This window comes from Haliaeetus albicilla, chromosome 8, assembly GCF_947461875.1.
Source record: "Haliaeetus albicilla chromosome 8, bHalAlb1.1, whole genome shotgun sequence".
Classification (NCBI taxonomy): domain Eukaryota; kingdom Metazoa; phylum Chordata; class Aves; order Accipitriformes; family Accipitridae; genus Haliaeetus; species Haliaeetus albicilla.
This window is the reverse complement of record NC_091490.1, coordinates 35,190,102-35,213,533: the sequence shown is the minus strand read 5'-3', so window position 1 is coordinate 35,213,533 and position 23,432 is coordinate 35,190,102. Positions and strand designations below refer to the sequence as shown.

Here is a 23,432-nt window from a genome sequence, read left to right as displayed (position 1 = left end):
GCACCAAGGATGGGACGTGGGAAGAAAGACACACAGACCGGGGACAAAAGAGCCATCAGATCATTGGAAAACAAAGAGCTTGTAATAATGAAAAAAGGACAGATTTCGTAACCAATCACTTTTTCCTTTGAAAAACACAATCACAGTAACTTTGCTTTATACAACCACCTAGAAACTATGAAACAGTATCACATTGTGCATTTTTTTTTTTTTTAAAACCTACTTATCAAGAAGGGTATTCCACACTTCAAAAATTATATCCATTTGGGGAGGAAAAAGGAGACAGCTAATAGCGCAGTCACAGATACATCATGAGTCCAAGCAAGCGGCAATTCTTTGTCCTCACCTTTTCCACTTAGCCAAAAAAGAAGAGTGGAGAAGGGGATAGCAAAAGAGAAAGGAGGAGGAAAGAAAGAAAGCACCCACAGAGGACTAATCACACTCCATAATTACTTTTGACATCTACAGGGCTTCATAGAAAGATCATTTAGACCAACACAGCGGGGAGGGGGAGAGGAAGGCGGCAGCAGGACCGAGGGGGGAACTTTGGCATTTCCACCCCGGGCCCCTTCCAAACACCGATCCTTCACCAGGAGGACCTACGGGATGGAGAGGTCATCACAAGTTCTACCAGGCTGCCCGATTTCTCCTCTGGAGCAAAGAGTTTGTAATTTGGTTTCTAGAGCTTCGGGGACTGTCAGGCCACAGGGCATCTTCCCAGGCAGGGTCGGTGCGTCTTGCCCACCGCGGCACGGCTGCGCCGGGGCCAGAGCTCCTCCAACTCCCACTGGGAACAGGGCTGGGGCATCAGCATCTGGGTACACCCAAGATGACCGTCCCTTTCCTCTCCTCCCCCTGCAAAACCTGCCTTTCTCTTGCAGCCAGGATGCTGCAAGGAGGGACTGAAGCCCCCGAGGGATGCCAACACACCAGCTAACCCCACAGTGGTGGCGGGTCAACAGCTCGTCCCAAGGTGCGGGATTTGGGATGGCGTCATGTAAAGGAGGCAAGGTTTGATGAGGTGACAGCCACTGAGCCCAACCATGACTGCTGCAGTTACCGTAGGGATTTTCCGCTCTTTCCCCAAGAGCCCCAGCCCCTCTTTTCCAAGGAGACAAAACAATCTGATCGCCTTCTGGAATAAAAATGTAAATTTAAAAAAAAATAAAAATGCTTAAGGCAGAGATCATCTTGCCTCTGCGAGTGCAAAGCAGAACAGTGGATGAGAGGAGGGAGGACATGGGGCCGGGATGCAGTGCGTGAGGAAAGTGGCTTTTGTGTTCCCAATGGGAGCCAAGCCATGCCCCAGTCCCAGGGCACGTCCCAGAGCGATGGCCTGACATCGGGGCCACAAACCCCCTAAAAGCCTGGGGCGCAGGCCGGAGTCACAGCGAGCAGTATGCAGCAGCATCCTTGCAAGATAGGACCAAATTCCCTTGGCTGTTCAAAACGCAGGCAAACCTCAAAGGCTTCACACAGTCTCCCTTGCTCCTTGGAAGACCCGCAGTAAAATCCCCAGGGATTATCTCCTGCACCAGGACCATGCTTTCCCTCCCCTCCTCTCACACGGCTGCAGTGGCTGAGCACCGGCGAGGAGGCAGAACAAGCAGCACAAGGAGTTACTAGGGAAGTAAAAACAGCAGGATACAACTCTGCTCCACAAGAGACTTTCTCCCCCCACAAGATTTTCATGCTGAAGGCTGCTGCCAGTCATCCCCCCGCACCCTGCGTACCATTGGCTTCAGACAAATGGCAAAGACACCGACAGAACAAGGAGGGCCGGGAGTGGGGCAGGGAAAGGCGCGGGACGAGCAACGGCCGACTCTGGGAACCCGCCTGGATTTGAGAGGTAGGAGCTTATTTGATACATACAGGCTGCAGCCACGAGCGCTGCAAATGCATTTCTTTTAAAATGTGGTGGGACAGCATCGGTTGGCATTGATGGAGCAGCTCCTGCTCCTGCTTGCCAAGCCCGTAAAGCCCAAACCTGCCCCGCTGCCCCTTCGGCAGTGCCCACACACAGCACACGGCATTGCCTTCCCCACGCAGGGGGACCTGGTGTTCCTGGTGACGCGGTCCCAAAGCCATGCAGGGAACGCCAGCTAGCAAATAGACTCTGGACGCTGCAAATCCTAAATCCCTGCAACCTGAAAACTCCTGGAAGAGCAGGAAGGATGGAAAGAAGCAGGGAATCAGCATGGAGAAGTGAGTTCAAAGGGAATCTCCAAAAGTCACTGGCCACGCTGTGCCATCTCCTCCCCGTAAACGGGACCATCTGCAAGGGTTTCAGCCAGTCAAAAGCAGCTTCCACACCATCCTTGGAGCCGCACACAACCACAACCTCTGACAACCTCTGCACCGAATCGCAAGGAGAGGGAGAGCTCAACACCCGAAAGCCAGCACTGCTTCACAGCAGCCACAGCACAGACCTGTCTCAGCTTCTGCTTTCCATCCAGCTATACCCCAACAACTAAAGCGCTGGATTAAAACACCCCACCTCCTTTTAAGTCTGCTCTCCATACTTCTGGATGGATCGTCACCCTGCTGTTCTCCCTTCAGGAATGCTTCCAAGCACCCATTCCCAAAGCCCGCTCACAAAAACAAAGCCACCCTGGGACTGTCCCCGCTCCCATTGCACAGGCTGCTCACAAGGAGCGACGGGGCTATTTTCTCTCACCATCTGCTCTGCTTCGTTAGGTCTCCCTTTATTGGCCAGATGTTCTCGCAGACGCAGAGCCATCCTGGCTTTAGTGCTCGCTCTCGGGAGGAATCTGCATGCCTGATTTCTTAGAAATCTCTGGGAGGGAGGGAACAGGCAGACGCAGAGCTGGGAGACTTTAAAAGCCATGCCTCTGGGAATTCAGGCTACTTTCCTCCCGAGAGAGCATTTTTGCTGCCAAAAGGGACGATGTTTTATTTTAGGAGATAATGTTTGCTAGCTGTAGCATGCCACCTCCCCTTTTTTTCTTATTTCTCCTGCCAGCAAAGACAGAGGAAAAGGGAAGGGAAAGAGTAGAGCCGGGAGCAGACAGACACATTGAATTCTTGCTTCCCATAAGGATTTGGGTAAACTACAGAATAAGAATTTAATTACTTGCAACCTGACCCTCCCCGCCAGGTTGGGAAGCAGACGGTTGGACAGTGCAGCAGCAGGCAGGCAGGCAAGACACAGGCCACCCGGCCATGCCCTGTTCTCCCCAGCCTGGCTGAAGAAGGCAGAGTGCTCCCAGGGGATTGGCATGACTTCAAGATGTCTCTCTGTATTTTCCCTTCCCTCTGAAAGGAAGATTTACCAGTAAAACTCAGACTCTTTTCATAAACAACCACTTGCTTAAGTAACACCACTGGTTTATTTTGCATTGCCCCCCGGTACGGCTGCCCTACTCTAAAACACCCCTAGGTAGGTCCGGCTTCACTCGTCTCCCACCACTCCCGCTGGAAACACCCACGCAAGGTTTGGACACAGCAACAACGGCTGCAATGCAAATTAGGAAACTGAAATATTTGAAGGGGCTTTATATCTCCGACTCCACTTCCATATGAACAAGAACCCTCCGTTTAAGTACGAACAACGGACCTAAGGGAGTTAAATATGGGAAAACAGGCTCCTGAGCACCAAAATGACGAACAGTACAACCCCGGCTAGTCCAGCTGCCCTCCTGCTGGAGCAGACCGACGCCGTAGGAGATGCGAGGAGGAGCACCACAACAGACACACCGCCTACGCTACCACGCACACCGCTGACAGAGCAGAGGCATCTCCCGGCAGGTCCAGCAGAGTTTCTTTGTAAGCTGAGAGGACATCACAGAAGTGCAGGTAGTTATAGGTTTGCAGTGTTGCCCTTAGCCTGGCATGGGGCACAGGTTCATCACCACTGAATTTTAATCTATTTCCAATTAAATGAAGAGAACTAAGTTTCCTTCTTCAGTTCCTCTGGGCAAGAGGCAGAGCAGGCAAACTGAGAAAATGCAACGTACCGGTCGTGTGAGAAACCATGCTATTAGCTAATTAAAAAAAATAACCACCAAACAGCAACTGAGCAGAGATTCCTGCAATTCCATTGCCCAAACTAGAGGCAAGTCATGGGACAGACATCAACGTGAGGATCCTACTTCAAGAGTTTCATCCTTCCCTTGCAGGCCTAGCTGTACACCACGGCTGCCCACGAGCCAGGCAGAGGGGAAGGTGGCAGTCCCGGTGACCTCGGCCACGCCAACCTGACCCAACGAGACCATCGAGTTCGCGTCGCTCTTCTGACATAATTTGCACGGCAATACGGCTGCCCTTTACCCGAGTCTGCTTAATAGTATCGCACTTCCCAAACCGGGTTAGCGAGACGAAGCAAGGGGCACGAGTAACAGCTGAGCCACAGGGCACCATACCGGGATAGCGCTCGACAGAGGCTTTTTGCCAAACCAGAAGCCACGAGGAGAGCCGCTTTCAATTTCACCTTCCCCATCAGTTGGGCACAACAGAGTCCTTTCCACGCTCCCCGACAGCTGTCTAACACACCATCGCTCCTGAACCCCAGCCTGCTAAACTCCCCGGCACCGGGAACCATCACCTCCTCGCCTTGTCCCACTTCTACTGCGCTGGGCTGCAGGAGAACACTGGAAAAGCTCCCTGCTCGGTATGGGATGCCCTCCTGCCATCTAAGGACTATTAAGGCTTTGAAAAATACTTTTTGATCTGGAGAATGAAGTTCTGAAGCCTTTGTTCGCCTAGCTCTTTGCACTGTTGGTAGGACCCAACTCTCCTTTCAAGAGGGCCTTAGGATCATCTGCGCTACTTTCACACAGCTGCATGGAAAGTTGGCATTGAACCGGCACGAGACATGCCCAGAAGCAGTAGCAGCAACTAAAAAAAAATAAAAATCAGAAAGAGAAACTTTGGTTTAAAATAAAATTGCAAAGAAAGAAAGAAAGAGAGAAAAGGTAAACACAGGTGCAAGTTGTCTCACGAGAGGGGTATTTGCAGGGAATAACCCCACAACCCTGGAGATCTAGATCTACATTCCCGGCTTTGTTTACCGTTACAACCTTCATTGCACAGGACTCAAAATCACTCTTATATGGTTGTTAAGTTTCATAAATAATGTGAAAACTATATGCAACAGATACATCATATTTCCAAAAAATTATAAGAAAAGTTACATCAAATTAAAAAGTAGCTTCATGAATGAAGATACTGCTCTAAGTGCACTTTCCCTGCAAGTGCAGCCAGTGCCTCAGCGCTGGTTATGAAGAAAAAAACCAAAACAAAACCAAAAAAATCAGATTTAAAAACTTAAGTCCGGTTTCAACCAGTCAAAACCGGGCCAAGCAGAAACCGAGTGTGCTCTCGGCACTGTCCCATGAGGGAGTCCCTATGATGCTTCGTTATCCAGATAGGTTTGTATGTCCTTGTTGAGACTGTAAACAATCCTTCTTTCCTGAACTGTCCTCTTTATTGGCAAAACAAAGTAAAATATTTTATTTTTTTTTAAAATAGAACATTAAAATTAACCCAGAAGAAAAGAAACGAAACACAGTGAGCTTGTTGGAGTCCATAGGATCTGGTCTGGAAGAGCTCGGAAAACATGTTCAGTGTTTTCTCCTGTTTTCAGCTGGAACTGTACCAGAGATCGGGTTACTTGGGGAAGAGGGGAACAGAACGAGAAAACAAAGGATGTGGAATAAGAGACCATGGCCATCTCATGTGTTCGCTTCATTCGCTAGGTCCTCTATCAATACCTTAGTGTCACAAGCCTTGGACCTGGAAAAAAAACAAACACAGAAACACTCACTAGGGAGAAGAAATTCCCATTACTACATGCAGACAGTAAAACCACAGTGCACTTGGGGGGGGAAGAGGGGAAAGGGGGGGGAAAGGGGGGAGAAGGGGGGGAAAGGGGGGAGGAAAGGGGGGAGGAAAGGGGGGAGGAAAGGGGGGAGGAAAGGGGGGAGGAAAGGGGGGAGGAAAGGGGGGAGGAAAGGGGGGAGGAAAGGGGGGAGGAAAGGGGGGAGGAAAGGGGGGAGGAAAGGGGGGAGGAAAGGGGGGAGGAAAGGGGGGAGGAAAGGGGGGAGGAAAGGGGGGAGGAAAGGGGGGAGGAAAGAAGTCCATCTTACACAGAGAGGGAATAAGCAGGCTACTGGAACTGTTTCCCACTCTCCCTGGAATGGCAGAGCCTTACACCTCTGCCCCAGGGGTCCCTCAGCCCCCTCCTCCCCCGGCACTGGCCAGGCCACACCGCGCGGCCCACCCTGGGCGCAGGGACGATGCCCTCCGCCATGCTGCGTCGGCCAGCGGCCAGGGACCCTGCGGCACTGCCAGGTGCGGTGCGTCGCTCCAGCCCCCCGCACAAAACTCCATAAAACCGTCGCAGCAGGGGCCGCAAACCCAAAGGGTCTGTTCCTGCTCGATCCGTCACCAGGCTGCACAAAGGTACAGCAGCTTCTTTTGAAGTACGCTTGACGCGTCTCAGCTCGCTGCATGTCCGAGGAGTAAACGGACGCGGTTGGTAGGGAATTCGACCAGGCTTTGGCCCACATCCCCTCCGCATAAAGTTTTTCAGTCTCTAGCGACCACACGGAGACCGTTAGTATCGGTCACATCCGCGTACTCTGAACCGTGTGGATAGGAGACAAGCACGGCCCAAGGGCTGCGGCTCAGGCCTGAGCACGCCCTTTGCGTGACAGCCGCTGCTTCCTTTTCCTCCCATCCACCCCTCCCATGCAGTGATGCGACGGGGGGATGTGCTGCAGGGATTGCACAACACTCCAGACACGCTGTGCTTCAGCATCCCCGGGGAGCCCAGGCTTGTCCCCTGGCCGAAGGCTCTGCAGCTGTGCTGCTGGGGCAGAAGCGATGCCTGGGCACTGGAGCACCCTGTGATGCTTGAAGCACAGGCACTGCAGTGAAGATACACAGTCAACAGGTTCAGCGGCTGGGGTGCAAGGTGCGGAAATGTTTAGGGAGTAAGGAGGGATGGAAGGAAAAATTGCATGGGTTTAGATTTGGGAGAGGATGGGATCTGAGGTCTCAGACGTGAAATCTTAATCAAAGGATAACTGAAGTCTTGGCAGGGTCTGAAACCTGGAACTGGCCGATTGAAGAGAACCTCTCTTCCAGGTTTGGATTTATAACCTCTGGCAGCTGCTACAGGCTATTTTTTGTGGGAGGGGAGTTTTGTAAGGGGACTGACTCCCTTTTCCAGCGGTTTACCAGAACCCCAAGATGATGTAAAGCATGGATCAACCCTCCAGCAGAGAAATATTCATTTACTAATTGGACCCGTCCTCCCTTTGAGCGACTACTTTAGCTGAGATCTTCGCATAAACAGCCACCAAGCATTAACAACAGCTCTAACACATGATTTGCCTTGTTGTGCTAGAGGAGAGGCAAAACATACTGTGAAGCAAGACGAGGTCTGCGCAAGGACACGCTCTGGCTGCGCTTCCACTGTTTGTTCTTGCGGCGATTTCGTACACCATCTTCCTGGTCCATCATCTGATCCAAGAGCGTCAGGTCGTCGGCGTTGAGCGGTGCCACAGAAATGTCCCTCACGGCACGGAACTCACCACAGTTGTTCAGGTGCTCATTCTCCAGACGGAAGAAGTTCCACACAAACCGCCTGGGCAGAGAAAAAGTGAAAATTACCAGTTCCACTTTTACCGGCATTGCCCATGTTTGGTAAAGCACTGGTACATGCACCTGGATACCACTGACTCTTCTCACTGATCAAAGTGCCTCTGGGAACACACTGGGAGTATGAAGAAACAGCAAACGACTAACAGCAGCACCTGCTACAACATCTTCCCAACTCTGGAGAAGAACAGATCTGTCGGGCTCATTCATTGTCCTAAGGATGACAGCCCTAGTCTGGACAGCATGAAGGCAGCAGGCATTACAAGCAAAAGGCAACCTCCACCATGTACATGAGTGAGGTTCAGCTTCAAGGGCTTTTACTCATCCCAAGAAGCTGTGGGGGTGGGTCTCCAACTAGAGTACAAGTGTATAAAGAGCCAGGACACCTTGCAGGATCCAAACCGATGATGCAGAATCCAAATTAGTGGCAGGAGAAGCAGCAGAGATTTGAGAATAATTGTAAACCTGAGAATCAAGTGAAATTTCATCTGGGAATTGCAAGAAGGTAATTTTAAGGAGAAATTTAGTAGTAACAAACCGCTCAAGATTAGGCCTAGGTTCAGAGGAAACTGCAAATGCAGCATGAAGGACCCAGCCCCATGTTGCTGCAGAGCCCTCTACGGCTTTCTTCACTCAGCACCCTGTTCGGACTAAATGGTCCCGTTAGACACAGTCTTCCATTTCAAGGACCACTATCTTCCATGTCCAAGGAGCAAGGTATTTCCCATCATGCTGATGTTATACAAGTAATAGAAATGTAAAAGAGAAATGAATTGTTCAGTCAAGCAGCCTTACCGGAATACCTCAAGTGGGGCAAATACAGTAGAAATTATGTCCCCAGCATACGGAAAGATTTGCATGGAAGTGAGGGAGATCTGGATGGTCCACGCAAAACGCAGGATCACATCTTCTACAATGGCACAATAGTAGTATGCCTGAAGAACAAGACAGACAAACAGGACAGCTCATCGTACATGTTCTGCACAGAAGACAGACCTCTTCAGGCCTTCAGGAAAATACAGAATTTTCTGCTCAACCACTAGAAGAGTGATTAACATGAAACGATCTCTCTGAAACAAATGAAGTCTACTGCTAGAAAATCCCAGCCCACAGCATTCGGAAGCATCAGTGGCCAACTGCAACATGCTCTAAACTCAGCAAGTTTCATTAGAATATTTAAAGTCTTCCCTAATGCAAGAGCAGGCTGTATACGCACTTTCTGTGGGTAGACAATTCCTTCTCGAAGAAAGGTATTTTCACCAGCATTTTTGTCAAAGAGACCCCAGTCCATCTTCAGGTCCCAAATTAGGGTATAGCAAGAGCTGATGAAATAGAAGATAATCCACAGGTAGAAGAACACTTGGGTGTCACTGTGGTTTTTAGCTGGAAAAGAGAAGAACAGCATACTTCTGTACAACTTAAACAGCTACAAATTGGTTGATTTGATCGGTGGAAATAACACCCCTTTTATTCAAGTTCCGGGAAAATCAGGCTAGCTAATCTGAACCAAACCGAGAGCCTTACCAGGACCAAGCTTATATTGTCATTTAAATTCCACTTTCATCTTGTCCAACATTTTGCACTTAGGATTGAAATTTGCCCTAATACTATTTTCTTAACACTTGTGGCAGACCTGCCATTCTGACTCTGAACAGCAGGTGGAAGCTGAGGGCCATATTTCACAAAGGACACAGGCTTGTACAAAGGAAAAAGCAATGAGGCAGTGCTCAGTTAGGAGGGTTTTGTAAGAAAATATTTTAGTTTGTATAAATATAAACAACTGTGAATTAGTGCATTAAAAGCCTGAAAGAGGATGGGCAGTACAGAAATTTCCACCAGCCGTTTCGGAGACTGTGGTGGCAGGGGAAAATAAGCAAAAAGAAGGCAATACATTAACATGTACGTATAAATCCTGACGAAGGCTCTGTATAGAGTTTTAAATGCCCATATAGAGCTCCTCTTTGTGAAACACGGGACTGTGGACCCAAGGTCTGCTCACCTGTGGATATGTTTTTGCAACTAAGTTGTTTCCCATTCCCCCTGAAAAGGTTACTCTGCTCTCAATTCAGCTAAATTTCCCTACATCAGTTGGCTGGGTAAAAACAAACAGATTTGATAATTCCGTTTGCTTTTAATTAGCAAATCTGGCTCATAAAGTTCATAAAAATAAAATACGTTATAATGCTTTGCAAAGCTGAGACACTTTGCATCTCACTGCTATCAGGAGTCTTTCCTCCTTTCTGTGCAGCCACTGCAATTGCTCATTCACCGATTCTTTCTAACAAAGCCAGTAACACTTCTAGTACAAAAAAGGCATAATGTTTTTGGCCCAAACCCTATGCCACAGTAGGTGACAGCACTGTTTTCCATATATGTGGCTTTAAACCAACAGAATCCCCAAAGCTGATCACAGAGGGAGCAACAGGGCAATTTTCCTTCTCCTTCCCTTTTTGTTTCTAACAATTATGATATAAAAGTAATGCAGCAACCCAATAAAATTAATGGAGGTGAAAATGAGAGGCATCGTGTAAGAGTACATTCCTCCCATTATGCCTTTCAGGCTTCCTGGACATGATGTGCAGGATATAGGTCAAATACACACGCTCATTCTCCTTTCAAAACACATCCCCTAAAGCAAACCTATTAAAGCCATTTATGCAGCAAAGCCTGTCTGCACTGAAGCTTCAGATCAGCAGAGGCAAAGGACATGGGATCTGCTGCAGCTTTCAGGTTTGACTAGCTTCCCTGCTTTTGTGCAAGGTCGGAAGCCTTTGAGCAGTAACCCACATCCTCCCGAGGCTCAGCTTTACCCAGGGACATGTCTAGCATCGCATCAGCCGCCACTGCCACTGCAGAGAGCCATGACGTCACCGGGGAGCAGGCACAGAAGTCCTGCAGAATACGGGCTCTGACGCCCAGGTACGTTAATGCTGTTGCTTTGAAACCACCTCTCCCTTCCATTTTTAAAGTGCAGCTGGCCACAGAACAGGACACAGGTGAGGTTTTTGGAGCTTAGCAATTAGGGCTTTACTGCAAGATTTCATTCTCCCCCATCAGCTCCTCCAAAGCCTCCACCACGTTATTTCAGGAAGAAAAGGCAGATGCTGATATTCAGTGACTCAGAGACACTAAGCCTGTTCTTTCCAACATTATTTTTAGCTGATTAGATCTCCATGTTTAGTTCCCACTACCAGCTCCTACATGATAATTCAGAGGCAGTTAATGGGTTAAGTGCTTTCAAAGCATCTAAAATGCTCCAAACTACCCTGTGAGGCTGCACGCTTCCTATCCTGGCTTAGGATTGAAGGTTAGGTCACGTTGGGCTGCTTTTTTTTAACTTAAGGACAGAATTCAAATAAACTGAGTCTTACTCCACATCTTCGTGGAGCAGACACATAGAAGGCAGGGCAGACAGTACCATCCATTGCTGTGCCTTCGGCCACATCCCTGGCATGAGCAGGTGCAGGGCTCAAGAGCAGCAAAGCAGCATTACTAGGCGCTCCTTCGGAGTTCTCTGGTCACAGAGGGGACAGTCTGGTCCCTGACTATCACCTCAAACTACATGACGGGATAACAAAACTGTATCCTAAATTGGCAATTACATAGGAAGGTGATTTCAAAGGTTCGTGCTGCTTAAACCTAAATTGCCTAAAGGTTATTGTGTGCAATTACGGAAAAGAGGAGTACCAGGAGGAAAAAGGGCCAAGCAAGAAATCCTGTGGCATTAACCTCATCAACCTCAAAAGGATGCGCTTGCTTCTAGTTACGTTATCCCGGTCTCAGCTCCCTTTCCCTGCCCCTATCTTTGCAACAGTCTTTTCAGTGGCACCTGGGGTCACACTGCTTGCCCCGTGCTCCTGCTTGCTTTCTCACCAACTGGCTCTGCAACGCATATAGCTCCTGAAAAAATTAATTTAAAACCCAAATTACTCCCTGGCAAAATGCTCTAATCAGAACTAGCCTATTGTCTTCAGCCTTGGCCTTTGAGTCCCTCCCTTTAATCACTCATCCTCCTTTTCCTCCTGCCTGCAATTCTGTTTGATACCTTCCTTCCTTCTGTCCTCATTGGTATTCAGCTGGCGTACAGAAATATGTTACTGCTCTAGGCAAGCAATTATATCTCAATCTCCACTGGCTGGTCCTAGTGGCCCTCTTCACTGCTGCTCAGGGGGCTAGAAAATCAAGGCATTCATATTCTGCCCAGAGGCTCCATCTACCCCTGGCCTACCAGTTGTTCAGGAGCAATACATAACTGTGCATATGTATGATGATGTCAGGGTCTATTTAAGCAGTTCAGCAGGAACTGTTTTTCATCCTGTGTTTTTCTTTGTTTAATGATGTGCTAGAAACCACCAAAAACCATTAGAGAGGGATAGTCTCGGGATGAGAGAAGCACTCTGGACACCTGGTAGATCTCAACCTCTCCAAGAGGGAAAAAAGACCAAGCCTTAAACATCCCATAGACTGCAGCAACCCCTTGGCAGCACAGCCACCAGTCCACCCAGCAAGAGGTGCATGAAGAACCTTTCTACTCGATGCTCCAAAGGGTACCACCCTGTAGCAACTTCCTAAGCTGCGGTTATTCAAAACAGCACATGCAGGACAACACACCACCAGCACAAAACCTCTGTATCTAAAGTTGCAGCTGCAGCTTTATCCGCCCTGCCGATAGGCAGATTTCAATACATGTTCACATTACCATGTCTGCACCTTGGAGGTGTTTGGCTATGTCAGAGGCTGTTCAAATTGGCAGTGCCCTGTTATCTCCACTTGCTGCAAAGCTGATGGGAAGCAGCGTACCACAGGAGCCATCTGCAGCCTTCATGACAGAATTTCCATTAGCATCCTCAATTTACCCTATAAAAGGCAATTCCAGTAGACACTCTGCACAAATACACCTACAAATTGCTCCAGAAGGTCAACTAGATAAATAATGGAAGGCTTCCACCTTTGAACTGAAGCTGTGAATGGCCACAGTCCCAGAAAAAAGCCAAAAGGCACTTGCAGCAGCAGAATTTACTGCCTGCAAAAATTGCTGACAGACAGTATCTTGGATCCCAAAACCAGCCTCAGTGGACACAGTATCTGACTAGCATTCTGAGAGAGTACTACTCTGCAGAAATTATAGCCCATTCTAAACACAGGCAAGGGAATGGTTGCTTTCTATCAAAGCTAGACAGCAAATACTATCCTGAGCGCTGTTACTATTGACTTTACTTCCAAAGAATACTATCTGTTTACCCTGCTGAATTATTCTGGGGAATGTAAACACTATATAGTATTCAACACAGCAAAAATCAATGCCATGTATTATTGAAGATCTGGATAAGAGCACAATGGCCCTCGATAAGCACTCCTTGTGTGTCAGCCACTGCAGCTGGCTGTGGTTTCTGCTGATGGTGAAAGCCATGATAAAAGCTGTAAGAAGCATGAGGTTATCAGGAAACAGAGTCAGGTAAGCCCTGCTACATCAGACAGAACTGACCCAGCCAGAGCAGTTCTGCCTCCAGCGTCAATTAAAAACCTCTTGGTCAAGGCACGCCAAATTCAGTCTCCTTTGATGACCAGCCTTCCAGTCACAGATTTAAGCAGAACCAAAACAAAAATACATATTTACAGTGTGCTAGCCAAGCACAGACACTAAAGTTCTGAGCATACACTTTCTGCCACCTGGTTAGCCTAGGGATGATGTGTGCCCATTAACTCCATCTCAGCACACATGGGGGGGTGACAGCCAGAAGTGACTTATCTACATACAGAACTGCCATCAGAATGACATACCAAAGCATTTCTCTAACACCTTACTGCGTGAAGTGCAGTATTACTGCTCCCTCAGTAATTATACATCTAAATGAGGGAAGAGCAGCAGCATTGCCGTTCTGCCCAGCCAGCACGTACCACTATTTAATACTGATCAATGGCAGAGCCATGACATGACAGTGGACTTAATGCAGTAAAAAGGCAAATAACACAGAGAAGCACACAGAGGACTCGCCATCGTGCACGGATGGGCTTTGTCAAATACCAACCATTTCATATGAACAACCTTCCCATTAGATTCTGCAAACCTCTGCTATAGCCTCTGGGCACAATTTAAAGCAAAGCAGCGAGATACAGCGCAGTGAAGAACTGTCAGGAGGCAACACCTCGTTTCTTCTTCTAGTTAAATTCTACATTTGTAGAGCAGGGAAATCCCCAAATCGTGTTTTGACTAAAAATATTCTGCAGGTTTGCATTGGGTTTGTAGGACCACAGGACTGTGTCTAATTTCAAGACATCGCAACAATCTCATTGCTTGTATCTCACAAACAGAAGAATGGGATTTAATTACAAACAGGAGGAAGTGTATCAGTCATGACTGATTTAATCTGATTCTTCTTCTGCTGGCTTCTCTAGCATTTGAGAAGTGTTCTTGGGGGATGTTTAACTGCTACCTTGAGAAGGATGGGGTTTCCAATCTAAGCATTTGCCAACAGTCTCGCTAATAAAAATATCTGGATTCACAATCAGAAACAAATAGCATGGTAATCAGGGCCTTTGTTGGACAATTTAGGGATTGGGACACAATGTCATCTGCTACCTGTACAGTGCTTTGAGATCCAAAAGCAGATTCCTTCAAAATATAATAGGAACAAAAAAAAAAAATCAAAATTAAAAAAAATATTGTCGGATGATCACATCCCCTAGATTTCTTGCAGCACCAGAGAACTGCAGACCTGCATACATTTGACAAGAAAATCACTTGTGGTGTAGTCAGTTGCTTTTCTTAAAACGTTCCATTAAAAAAAAAAAAAAAAAAAAGTCAGGCTTCCCCCTCTTAAGTGCCCATGAAATGAGATATCAGTAGGCCACCCTTTTTACTTACATCTTATTCATTAGTGCTCCCGCTTCTCCAGCCACCTTTAACACAAAAGTATATTAAGTGATACAAACGGTACTATTAGTCCACTTTCCAAATCCCAGCTATTAAAATCTACCTCTCTCTCAGCTGCAATCTTGAGAAGCAAACGCATGAATCACGCAGCAGCAGGGTGCCGAGATTGCCTCTCCCCCACGGCGCGGCTGCCAGCACTGGGAACGTCCCGCTTGACATTTGTAGACCTACAAAGCATGGGAAGATTTCCCTGTGGGATTTTATGCCTCATTTGTGCTGACGTTCGGGGTGCGGTGGCAGTTCCTGAAATCACTCTGCCTAACACCCCCTCCTCCCAGGCTCCTCGCCAAGCACAGGCTGCCGTCTCATCTCGCCTTCCCCGCTCACTTACCGCAGGCTGCCAGCAAGCGAGCTCCTGCCGGCACCTCCGTCCCGGCCAGGGTGGTCCTCCCAGGGTTCTCCTGACCCTTCCCGGCTCCACCCTGAAGCACCATCACTGGGACGGGTGTCTAAGCAATTAGAGGAGCTAACAAGCCGGCGTGGAGAAAGCGGGCTCGCTCAGGGTGCTGCAGAGACCCACGTCAAAGCTGGGAGGAGGTCAGAGGCCAGGATGGAAATGTTTGCCCATGGCAATGCCTGCAATTCTTCGCTAATGACACTGCTGCTGCTCTGATGGAAAGGATCAGAAAGACTGGCTAATGAACACAACTCATTACTGAAGGCCTCCTGGGCACGGGATGACAGGGTTTCAGACAAAAATTCATCCTAGCTTACAGCAATGTGACAGACGTTGCATGTTTTGGCTCCAAATAATCATCCGGATGGAGTTGCCAGTATGCTGTGCTAAGGCAAGCCGTGCGAAAATGGCAAGTATTAAGAAAGAAGCCAGTTAATCCCATTACAAAGTTTGTTTTACTTCAAGAGGTCAATCCAAGCACTCTGTAAGGCTCTTGTGACACCTAAATCAAATGATCTGGCTTGCCACAGTGCTGACAGCTCTTCCAGCACTGAGAAAGAAGGGGAGAGATGGGAGATCTTGTACCAATACACAAGGGATAAGACAGGGAACAGGATCTCACAAATGCCACTTGCTTCATTCTTTTGTGAAATTTTTTTTTTCAAGTTGTTTTTTTTTTAAAGTAAGATTTGTACTTGAATTCTATATCTCCACTTATTTTGCCTTGCCCCACTCCCCACACCCTAGAAATGAAATGACATTTCTCAGTTGAGGTACTATATAAGCTGTTGCACCAATGTCTGATTTCTGTAAAAATTATTTTAGTCCCAGTTCTCACATCACCTGGTTCTCCTCTGCTGCTGTAACCATTTAGGATCACAGTTAATTATTGTTCCACCTGCCAGCAAACTCACTCCACAGGGGTTGCACCCTGCAGTTTCTAACATGGTAGCAACAAGGGCTAAGCAACACAACCCACTATCCAGTACTTCAGCTGACAGAGAAGAGCAGAGCTAAGGTGTAGTCAGGTGTCCTCCTGCAGCTCCCAGTGCAACAGTTTGATGTTACCACCATCTCTCCCCCCTTCCTGCTGCGCATCAACATCCTTCCCCTGGAAATCATACTCCTCCCCAGGGGAGCTGCGGTGGGACAGACTGCGGGACAACCAGCAATCTGTTCCAGCATGAAGTTGGCTGCACCAGCCAGTATCACCACTGGTAACAGCTGAAGCCATTGTGATTAATGAGGAGTGGGTAGCAGTTACAAGATCTGGGAATCTTCCACTGTATTTTCAAAAAGTGGCACATTTCCTATTCATCTTCACCTGGTCAGACCTGGTCGAACCTCTCTATTAGCAAGGGATGGTCCAACATCTTCCTGCAAAAGCCCATTAATTGAAGGATGACTCCTGCCTTGACAGTTCATGTCTCTTCCTTGGCGAAGCAAGGAGCTTCACAGTTTTCTCTTACGCTGGCTTGAAAAAAACAAAAAAATTATGCATCACCTCATCAGGAGAAGTCTGCTTCTGAAGCAATGATGAGAAAACAGACAGAAACACTGCTCTTTACAGACAGCCCTATTTAGTTAACTTCTGTATTTTTAATTACTGTCAACTTCCTGGGCTGTTTAATGAGAAAGTGTGTGGCAGTTACATTATCTTAGACCAACCTAAGGCTCTCCATGGCACTTCCAAGCCAATGACAGCTAGTGTTCAGCAGCCTTATTTGGAGTACCTGGAAGAAGAGACACATACTCAAGTTTCCAGGCTGCATGGATTAACTTTGGAATAATTCAGAAGTTAATAAATAGCTGGATACTACCCCGACCACAAGTATTTCATTGCATAAGGTGTGTAAATCCAACTGACAACGAAAACTTGCATAAACCATCTTTCCTTTCAGTTAAAGGACAAAATCCCACATAGCCCATTTTAACCCAGTACTTGTGCTTAAGCTCAGTAACGCGTTCCTGAAAAAAACAAGGTAAACACACAAATGCTCATGCTGAAACAGCAAATCCCACAAAACAAGAAAATGATGGAAGAGTACAAAGCATGCAAGAAGCTCGGTTCTTCAACCACAGAAGCCAAATCTATATTCTATGTGAGCCAGATATTTCTGATGACACCATGTGAGCAACGGTATCAAGGCAAGAGAAAATTGACAGACAGTAGCAAAACCAAAATGTGTCTCATTTTACAAAGAATAAAATTGGAGCATAAATGATGTATAAAGCTTAAGAAGTGACCTGCGCTCTTAGAGAGTAGTACAACACAACTCCAGTTGCACTGTTTCTCATAAGAGCTGAACACCTAAGTATAACAATCCCACCTTACAAAGCCTGAACCAGGTCCGAGTGAGGAACAAAACCAAGGCTGGCTATTCTAGGTATGTCAGCATAAGTTCTTAAATGCAAGTACACTTTATACAAGAAGGGATCCCCATGGAATGCTACAATAAGCTGGACTGAAGCAGAAGCAGCTATCGTGGTGCATTTGTCAAGGAAAGCACATCTGCTTTTGGCAGAGCAAAAACACTGCAAAAAGTAGTTGTGTGTCAAAGCAACACTGCACCTGGGGTAAATATTCTACTGCAGACTTGGGCTTAATCATTTGTTTCCCCAGCACCATGTAGGTTTCCGCAGGGATTAAATAAGGCAATACAATATTCAGTTGGCTAGCACTGGGGAAAACTACTCAGCACTGCCAGGGAAGTTAATGCCAGCCCTGAACTTCTTAGGGCAAAGCAAGGGTAGGAAAGAGCCGGGGGCTGAGCCTTCTGCTCAGCCGTGCTGTGAGAGGGCAGGGACCGGCGGCACGCACTCCAGTTGCTAGGTAGCTTAGAGTTACAGATATGCCTCATTTGCCTGTGCAAACATACCCCGCAGGACTATATTTACAGAACGCGGCCTTTGCTTCCCATTCCTTTGAGCGATATAAAAATACTGAGAATTCTTCCTTTGGGAGCTCAGCAACAGTTGTCCTTGGGTTGCTGCTGTCATCCCTGAAATGTGGTCATGTTTCTGAGCCGTGGTGAAGTGGGCAGCTTGAGTCAGCACTCGTCTGCACAACTGCTATCTGCTCCAGTCTTACTGTTGTGGGTAGCTACTCTCACTTCAGCTTCACTAATTCAGATGATTATCTGAATATTAAGATGATAGCTTGGAGTTAACTCTGTAAACCTAGTCTAGTCCTAGGAGAACAGGACTGCAAGTTTGGGAGAGAAAACTTAACCAAATTTACTTTGATATCTTACCAGTCTAACATCCCAACTGCAATTAGCAGAGAAAATTGCATTCTGCATCTCAATCAAAAGGAAGAAATGTAAAGAAAAGGCTTCTCTGAGGGAAGAAAGAATCAGAATTATGCACTGCCTGAGCAATATGAATTATTAAACAGTGATATTTTGGGGAAACTGAGACACTCATCAAGAGCCCACAGTACACAGTGTTACTTGGGGGGGGATCCTTCGCTACAGGAGGTTTGGAGAAAGGAGTACCACATATGCCTAAAATACATCACTTAAACATAATAAGGTGGCATTTGTGTAGCCATATGTTTGGGTTAATGCCTAGGCTGTGGTGACACTGTTTAATTTAGGGTTAAACATGATGCATTGTCCTCTAAGGAGGACCATTACTGATAGCTTTGCTACGCAGGTCTGCTTACTTGGTATGCTTTGCTAACAACTATACCCTTGAAGAGGAACTGAAGACTGATAAAAAGGAAACATCCTTCTTCAGAAGGCACTGAAAGCTGGATGACTGCCAAAGAAGCATGAACTGGGAGAAAGGAAAAGGCGGCAGGGGCAGATCCGACCACCAACTCAATGCAAGACCAAAAAGACTTGGTTCCCCCCTACCTATAAGGAGCATGCGTGCCAATTTACATAGCAAGCAAGACTAATTTAAATATAACTAACCAGTAACAGGAGGGATGGTGATTACTAACCAATGAGCATAAATTTAGGTGGATTTTTACTAACCATGTAACAGAATAAATATGTTGTAGTTCTTCGGTGTGGTGTGCTAGCTTTGTGGGATTATCACCTCGCACCCATCTTTGTCCAAACATGAAATAAATATTTCAGCTCTCTGTGTAAGATTGGCTTATTGCACACCAGGTATCGAACTCCACTTGTGGGACAACATTTGTGCATTTGTTTGGTTCAAGTTGTTTTCCAACAAGCATACGGAAACACAGCACAAGAATGCTCTAAGTGCACTCTGTATGAATTAGCTGGCTTTCAATGCCAACAAACCCTCCTAGCCACACAGTCCAGCTTCACACAGCTAGCAGACGTAAGCTAAAAACCTACAGACCGGCTACGAATTATTCAGTGTTCAAATCAAGGGAGGAAGGCAAGCCTTTTCAGAGGGCTTTGACATTCCCAGGACTCCCAAGTGGAGAACAGGCGCTGGTGTACATTACCTGACCTCCCAAGAAAAGGCCACCAATTACCCTCTTGTCCTGGCAGCCAAAAGCTGTCATTCCAAAGGTATAAGTCATAGGCTTGCAAACACAGGCATGAAAGGCTGTTTAAATAAAACCCTTGTTACGACAGCAATTAACAGGTTCCTTACTTACTGCAATTTAGAGCAGGTCTAAGGAACGAGGATCTTGACCAATTTGACACTTGTTTTGGGCAGTGCTTGCTTTCTTAACAGCAAGCGGCTAGCCCCCAACAGATGTTTGGTAGGTAAGGGATCAGTGTTTGTCTCTGCTATCCTTAGGCAGACACAGAGAAGGTGTGGGCGAGCAGTGCATCTATTTTCAACAGTAACATCATAACAACTTGATGATAGACCATCTGATTCCAAGTTCAGAAAGAACTGGGAAACTATGTAAAGCACATTGATAAAATGGGATTCTGAACAGGTACAGCATATTAGAAAGTGCATTTATGGCAGGATGGGAATGGGCCTACAGGTCTGAGGAAGACACGGCAAGGTCTTTAGGCAGCACTCTGAAAAATAGCTACAAGCCCAGGCCCAGTGACATTTACAAAATCTGTGCTAACATGTCATTTCCAAAGGCCATGAAGCTTCCAAATTTTTTTCAATACCAACAACTACGTGCTATTGAGTCGCACTAACAAAACCGGACAGACAAAAGCTGGGAGTCACAAACATCTCTCAGCAACTGGAACAAGCCCCGTGCCTGGCTCGTAAACACCTCATTACAACCCACTCCCTGCCAGACTTGAAGAGCAGACAACAGTTATGTATGGCAGCAACGAGAACAAGGGTCAGTGGTACTGGCACAGATGCAAACTTCAAGGGGAGTAGAAAGAGGTCAAATTCTTCAACAGGACATTTTGACAGATGCTGGTTTTCCTCTCTGGTTCCAAACCTACCCCAACCTTCCCACAGAAGGCTCTGCCAGAGTGTCCCCCTGGGAAAGAGAAGCATTAGTCAGCCTCCCCAGAGTAGGCACTGTATATAAAAGCATATAAACAGTGACTATAGCCAGGCAATCTGTATTTGTCTCATCTCGGGGTTTGGCGGCAGTGACTAACTGGACTGCAGGGCTGGAACTGAAGAGCTGTAGAATGTCACTGAGCAAACAAGTTAAAATGGGAACAAGCTCTGGGGACACAGCAGCGGGGAGGAGATGCACAGACGGGCCAGGCGCTGTATCCACCACTGATGCTCCCACACGAGGTTTCCATGTACCTCCAGATACAGAGCGCCCGACTTCCAGCCTTCAGCCAGCTTGCACCAACGCACTTCTCTGCTGTTAAAATGCAAGGCTTAAGAAACATTATTGGTGTGACTTCAGGCCCAGTTATGTCAAAACAGCCATTTCTTGGCCACATGAAGGTTTCTAATAACCCTGCCACCCCTCCAAAAAGCCAGCATGTTAACTAGGAGCATGCCTTGAACACTTCTGCCTGCCCCACCACAACCATATTTCACGATAATGGCTCATGAGTGTGTGCAGTTGCTAATTTCTGGAGATAAAGAAGGCATATATCTTCAAAAGAAAGAATACAGCTTTTAGGACTTCAGAACAATGAAAGGCAGGGCGACTGCCTGAAGTGCAGAAACTAAAAGCTTTTTCCTTCAGAACAGGAGCAGAATCGAGTAATTGTCGTTTCCAGGGAGATGGGGAACTTGAGGGATCAGAGCTCAATCTGCAGTTAAATGGATTGGAAACAACTCCCTACCAGCTGCAGCAAAAACATGGATAAAAAAAACACAGGAAAATCCAGAGAGGGCATTTTCCCGGCACTGTGCACATCTCCCCACATTCAGGAATGATGAACTGACTTTATTTAGATGATCCAGGTTAGCTATTCATGAACGCCAAGGGAGAAGCATTTCCTATGTTACCTCTTTCCTTATACATCTCCCATTCAGCCTCCCTTCACAGAAAAAACTGACAGGTATTTCAGTTTTCTCCTTTTGAGAGAGAAACCTGAAAATTCTCTCTCTCACTCCAAAAGTGCAGTTCTAAACAGACCAGGTATGCCAAAAATACCTAAAAGAAGATCTTAAAATGCTCTTTGCAAGCTAGGCAGGCCTTTGCCGTTCCACCGAGATGTTTCACAGGTGCCAAAAGACAAAAGTTCATGCTTCAATGGGATGCCAAATTCTGAGCTTCTCCCTTGTAAAAAGCAAATCCTGTGACTTGCAAGTGTTTTCCGAAATAACCAATACCTTTGTGAGTGCTGTAGAGGGCTGCAAATGTCACCACGAAGAAGGTGGTGGAATATTTTCCAGCATTAACTAGATGAAAGGCCCGTTTGTTATCACGGTAACGGCGCAGGCACTGGATGAATCGCAACCAAGCAGGGATGCACTGGACAACTGCTCTCACTCCGTAGGAGTAGCTGTAACAAATCTGATTATCTGTAAAAAAAAAAGTTTCAGGTACAAAGAGTTAGTACATTTAAGAACTCCTATCATCTTCCTTTCTGTAAGAGTAATATCACTTGACATGAGAGCAATTCCCCATCAATGTCTCACACTTAGGCACACAAACTATGCACATGCACATCCAGAACAGCGAGAAGCTCATCACCAGAAAGTATCCTGAAGCCCTTTATTCCACCTTGGAGGTATTCAGGTGACATGACATCAATAACACATCCAGAAAGATCATCATCTAACTCTTTCACTGCTGCCAGTATAATTAACATGCAAGAAGATTAGAAATAATCTATTTTTAAATTTATTTTGTGCTGTTGGCAGTACTGTGAATCATCAAATTAAGGACGGAATTACAAAAGGCCTTCAACACTGAATTTTTGTGCATAAATGGGAGAGCATTCCCAAACTCCATAGGACAGCTCAAAAAGGCTACTTTGCCTAAGATGTCCTTGACCCATTTTTCTTGTATATTGTAATAGGAAAAAACATATTTTCGTATGTGTTTGGGTTTTGGTTTGTTGGTTTATGTTTTGGGTTTGTTTGTTTGTTTGTTTTGTTGTTTTTTTTAAACAACTGGGGTGAGAGGCAGCTACACCAACATGACATTGTGTCACACCCCTGATGTTTGAAAGCCTTCTTTTTATTAAGGAAATGACCAGGAAAACCCCAGCTTTGCCTGGAACCCCCAAGCATGCCATATTCTTACGCTGTCTCGCTCAGCACATCTAAACCAAACACCCCACTGACTAACAAACATTTGTTTCTTATTCAGACTAATGGAGACAAGTTACTAGCTGATATTTATGCCAAAGCACTGCACTATCGTTCCACTGTTTGGATTGGAAGAGGACAAGTTGTTATCCACTCAGTTGCTTTATTTATTTTACTTTTACTTTTAATAAATAAATATTTAGTTACTTGCAACACTATCTTAAAGGGAAGAGAAAGATCGGACAGATTGGAATAACAAAGTGAACACTGATGCTTATTGAAGCATGCTGCAAATTCTTTCAGCGAGTGTCAAAATCATCAGACAACACGATTTGCCAGCAGTCACTGCTTAAAATGGAAAGACAACAGCCTGATCCAGGAGGAGACAGGTACTATTTTGCCACGGGGAAGGCCAAAGTCAAAATTCATATGCCAACTCTGCTGCTCTTCTGGCTAGAAAGGAGAGAAGAAGCAGAGCACGCACAACCCTGGCATCACAGCATCAACTCTAATTGAATAAGAGGTGGCACTAACAAGCTCTGAGGAAGTTTCTCCATCCTCTTTTGCTTTAGGGTACTGTGATGGAGCCTGTAAGAAGCAGGCTACAGCACAGAACAGTGTGGTTAACAAGCTCATGCAACTCATTTTCATGCTGAGGAACAGGAACGGGCTAAAAGCATTTATATGGTTAAACCACTATGAAATAAAACAACAATACCAGGAAAATGGATTTCTCTTTCCAATCAAGAAGTGCTGTGTCTAAATTCTTTGATGAATATACATGTCAGGCCAAATGACTGGATTAGGAAACGAACACGGATGTGAAATTCCATTTCTCTGGACAGAAGTAAGAAAGGGCAGAATCTCTCTAATGCTGTGTTTACAAGAAAT

At 46.5% G+C, this 23,432-nt stretch overlaps 1 protein-coding gene across 1 annotated transcript in view; it reads right to left on the bottom strand.

The window, feature by feature from the left end:
• Nucleotides 1-60: 60 nt before the first annotated feature.
• Nucleotides 61-23,432, bottom strand: part of XPR1 (xenotropic and polytropic retrovirus receptor 1) — a 119,888-nt gene continuing 96,516 nt past the window's right edge. The window contains exons 11-15 of the mRNA XM_069789732.1: nt 21,618-21,809; nt 8,843-9,009; nt 8,422-8,561; nt 7,391-7,612; nt 61-5,754 (exon numbers count right to left, since the gene is read on the bottom strand). Of these exons, the coding sequence (XP_069645833.1) occupies nt 5,694-5,754; nt 7,391-7,612; nt 8,422-8,561; nt 8,843-9,009; nt 21,618-21,809 (782 nt within the window). The 3' untranslated portion in view covers nt 61-5,693. The remainder of the gene's footprint in view (nt 5,755-7,390; nt 7,613-8,421; nt 8,562-8,842; nt 9,010-21,617; nt 21,810-23,432) is intronic.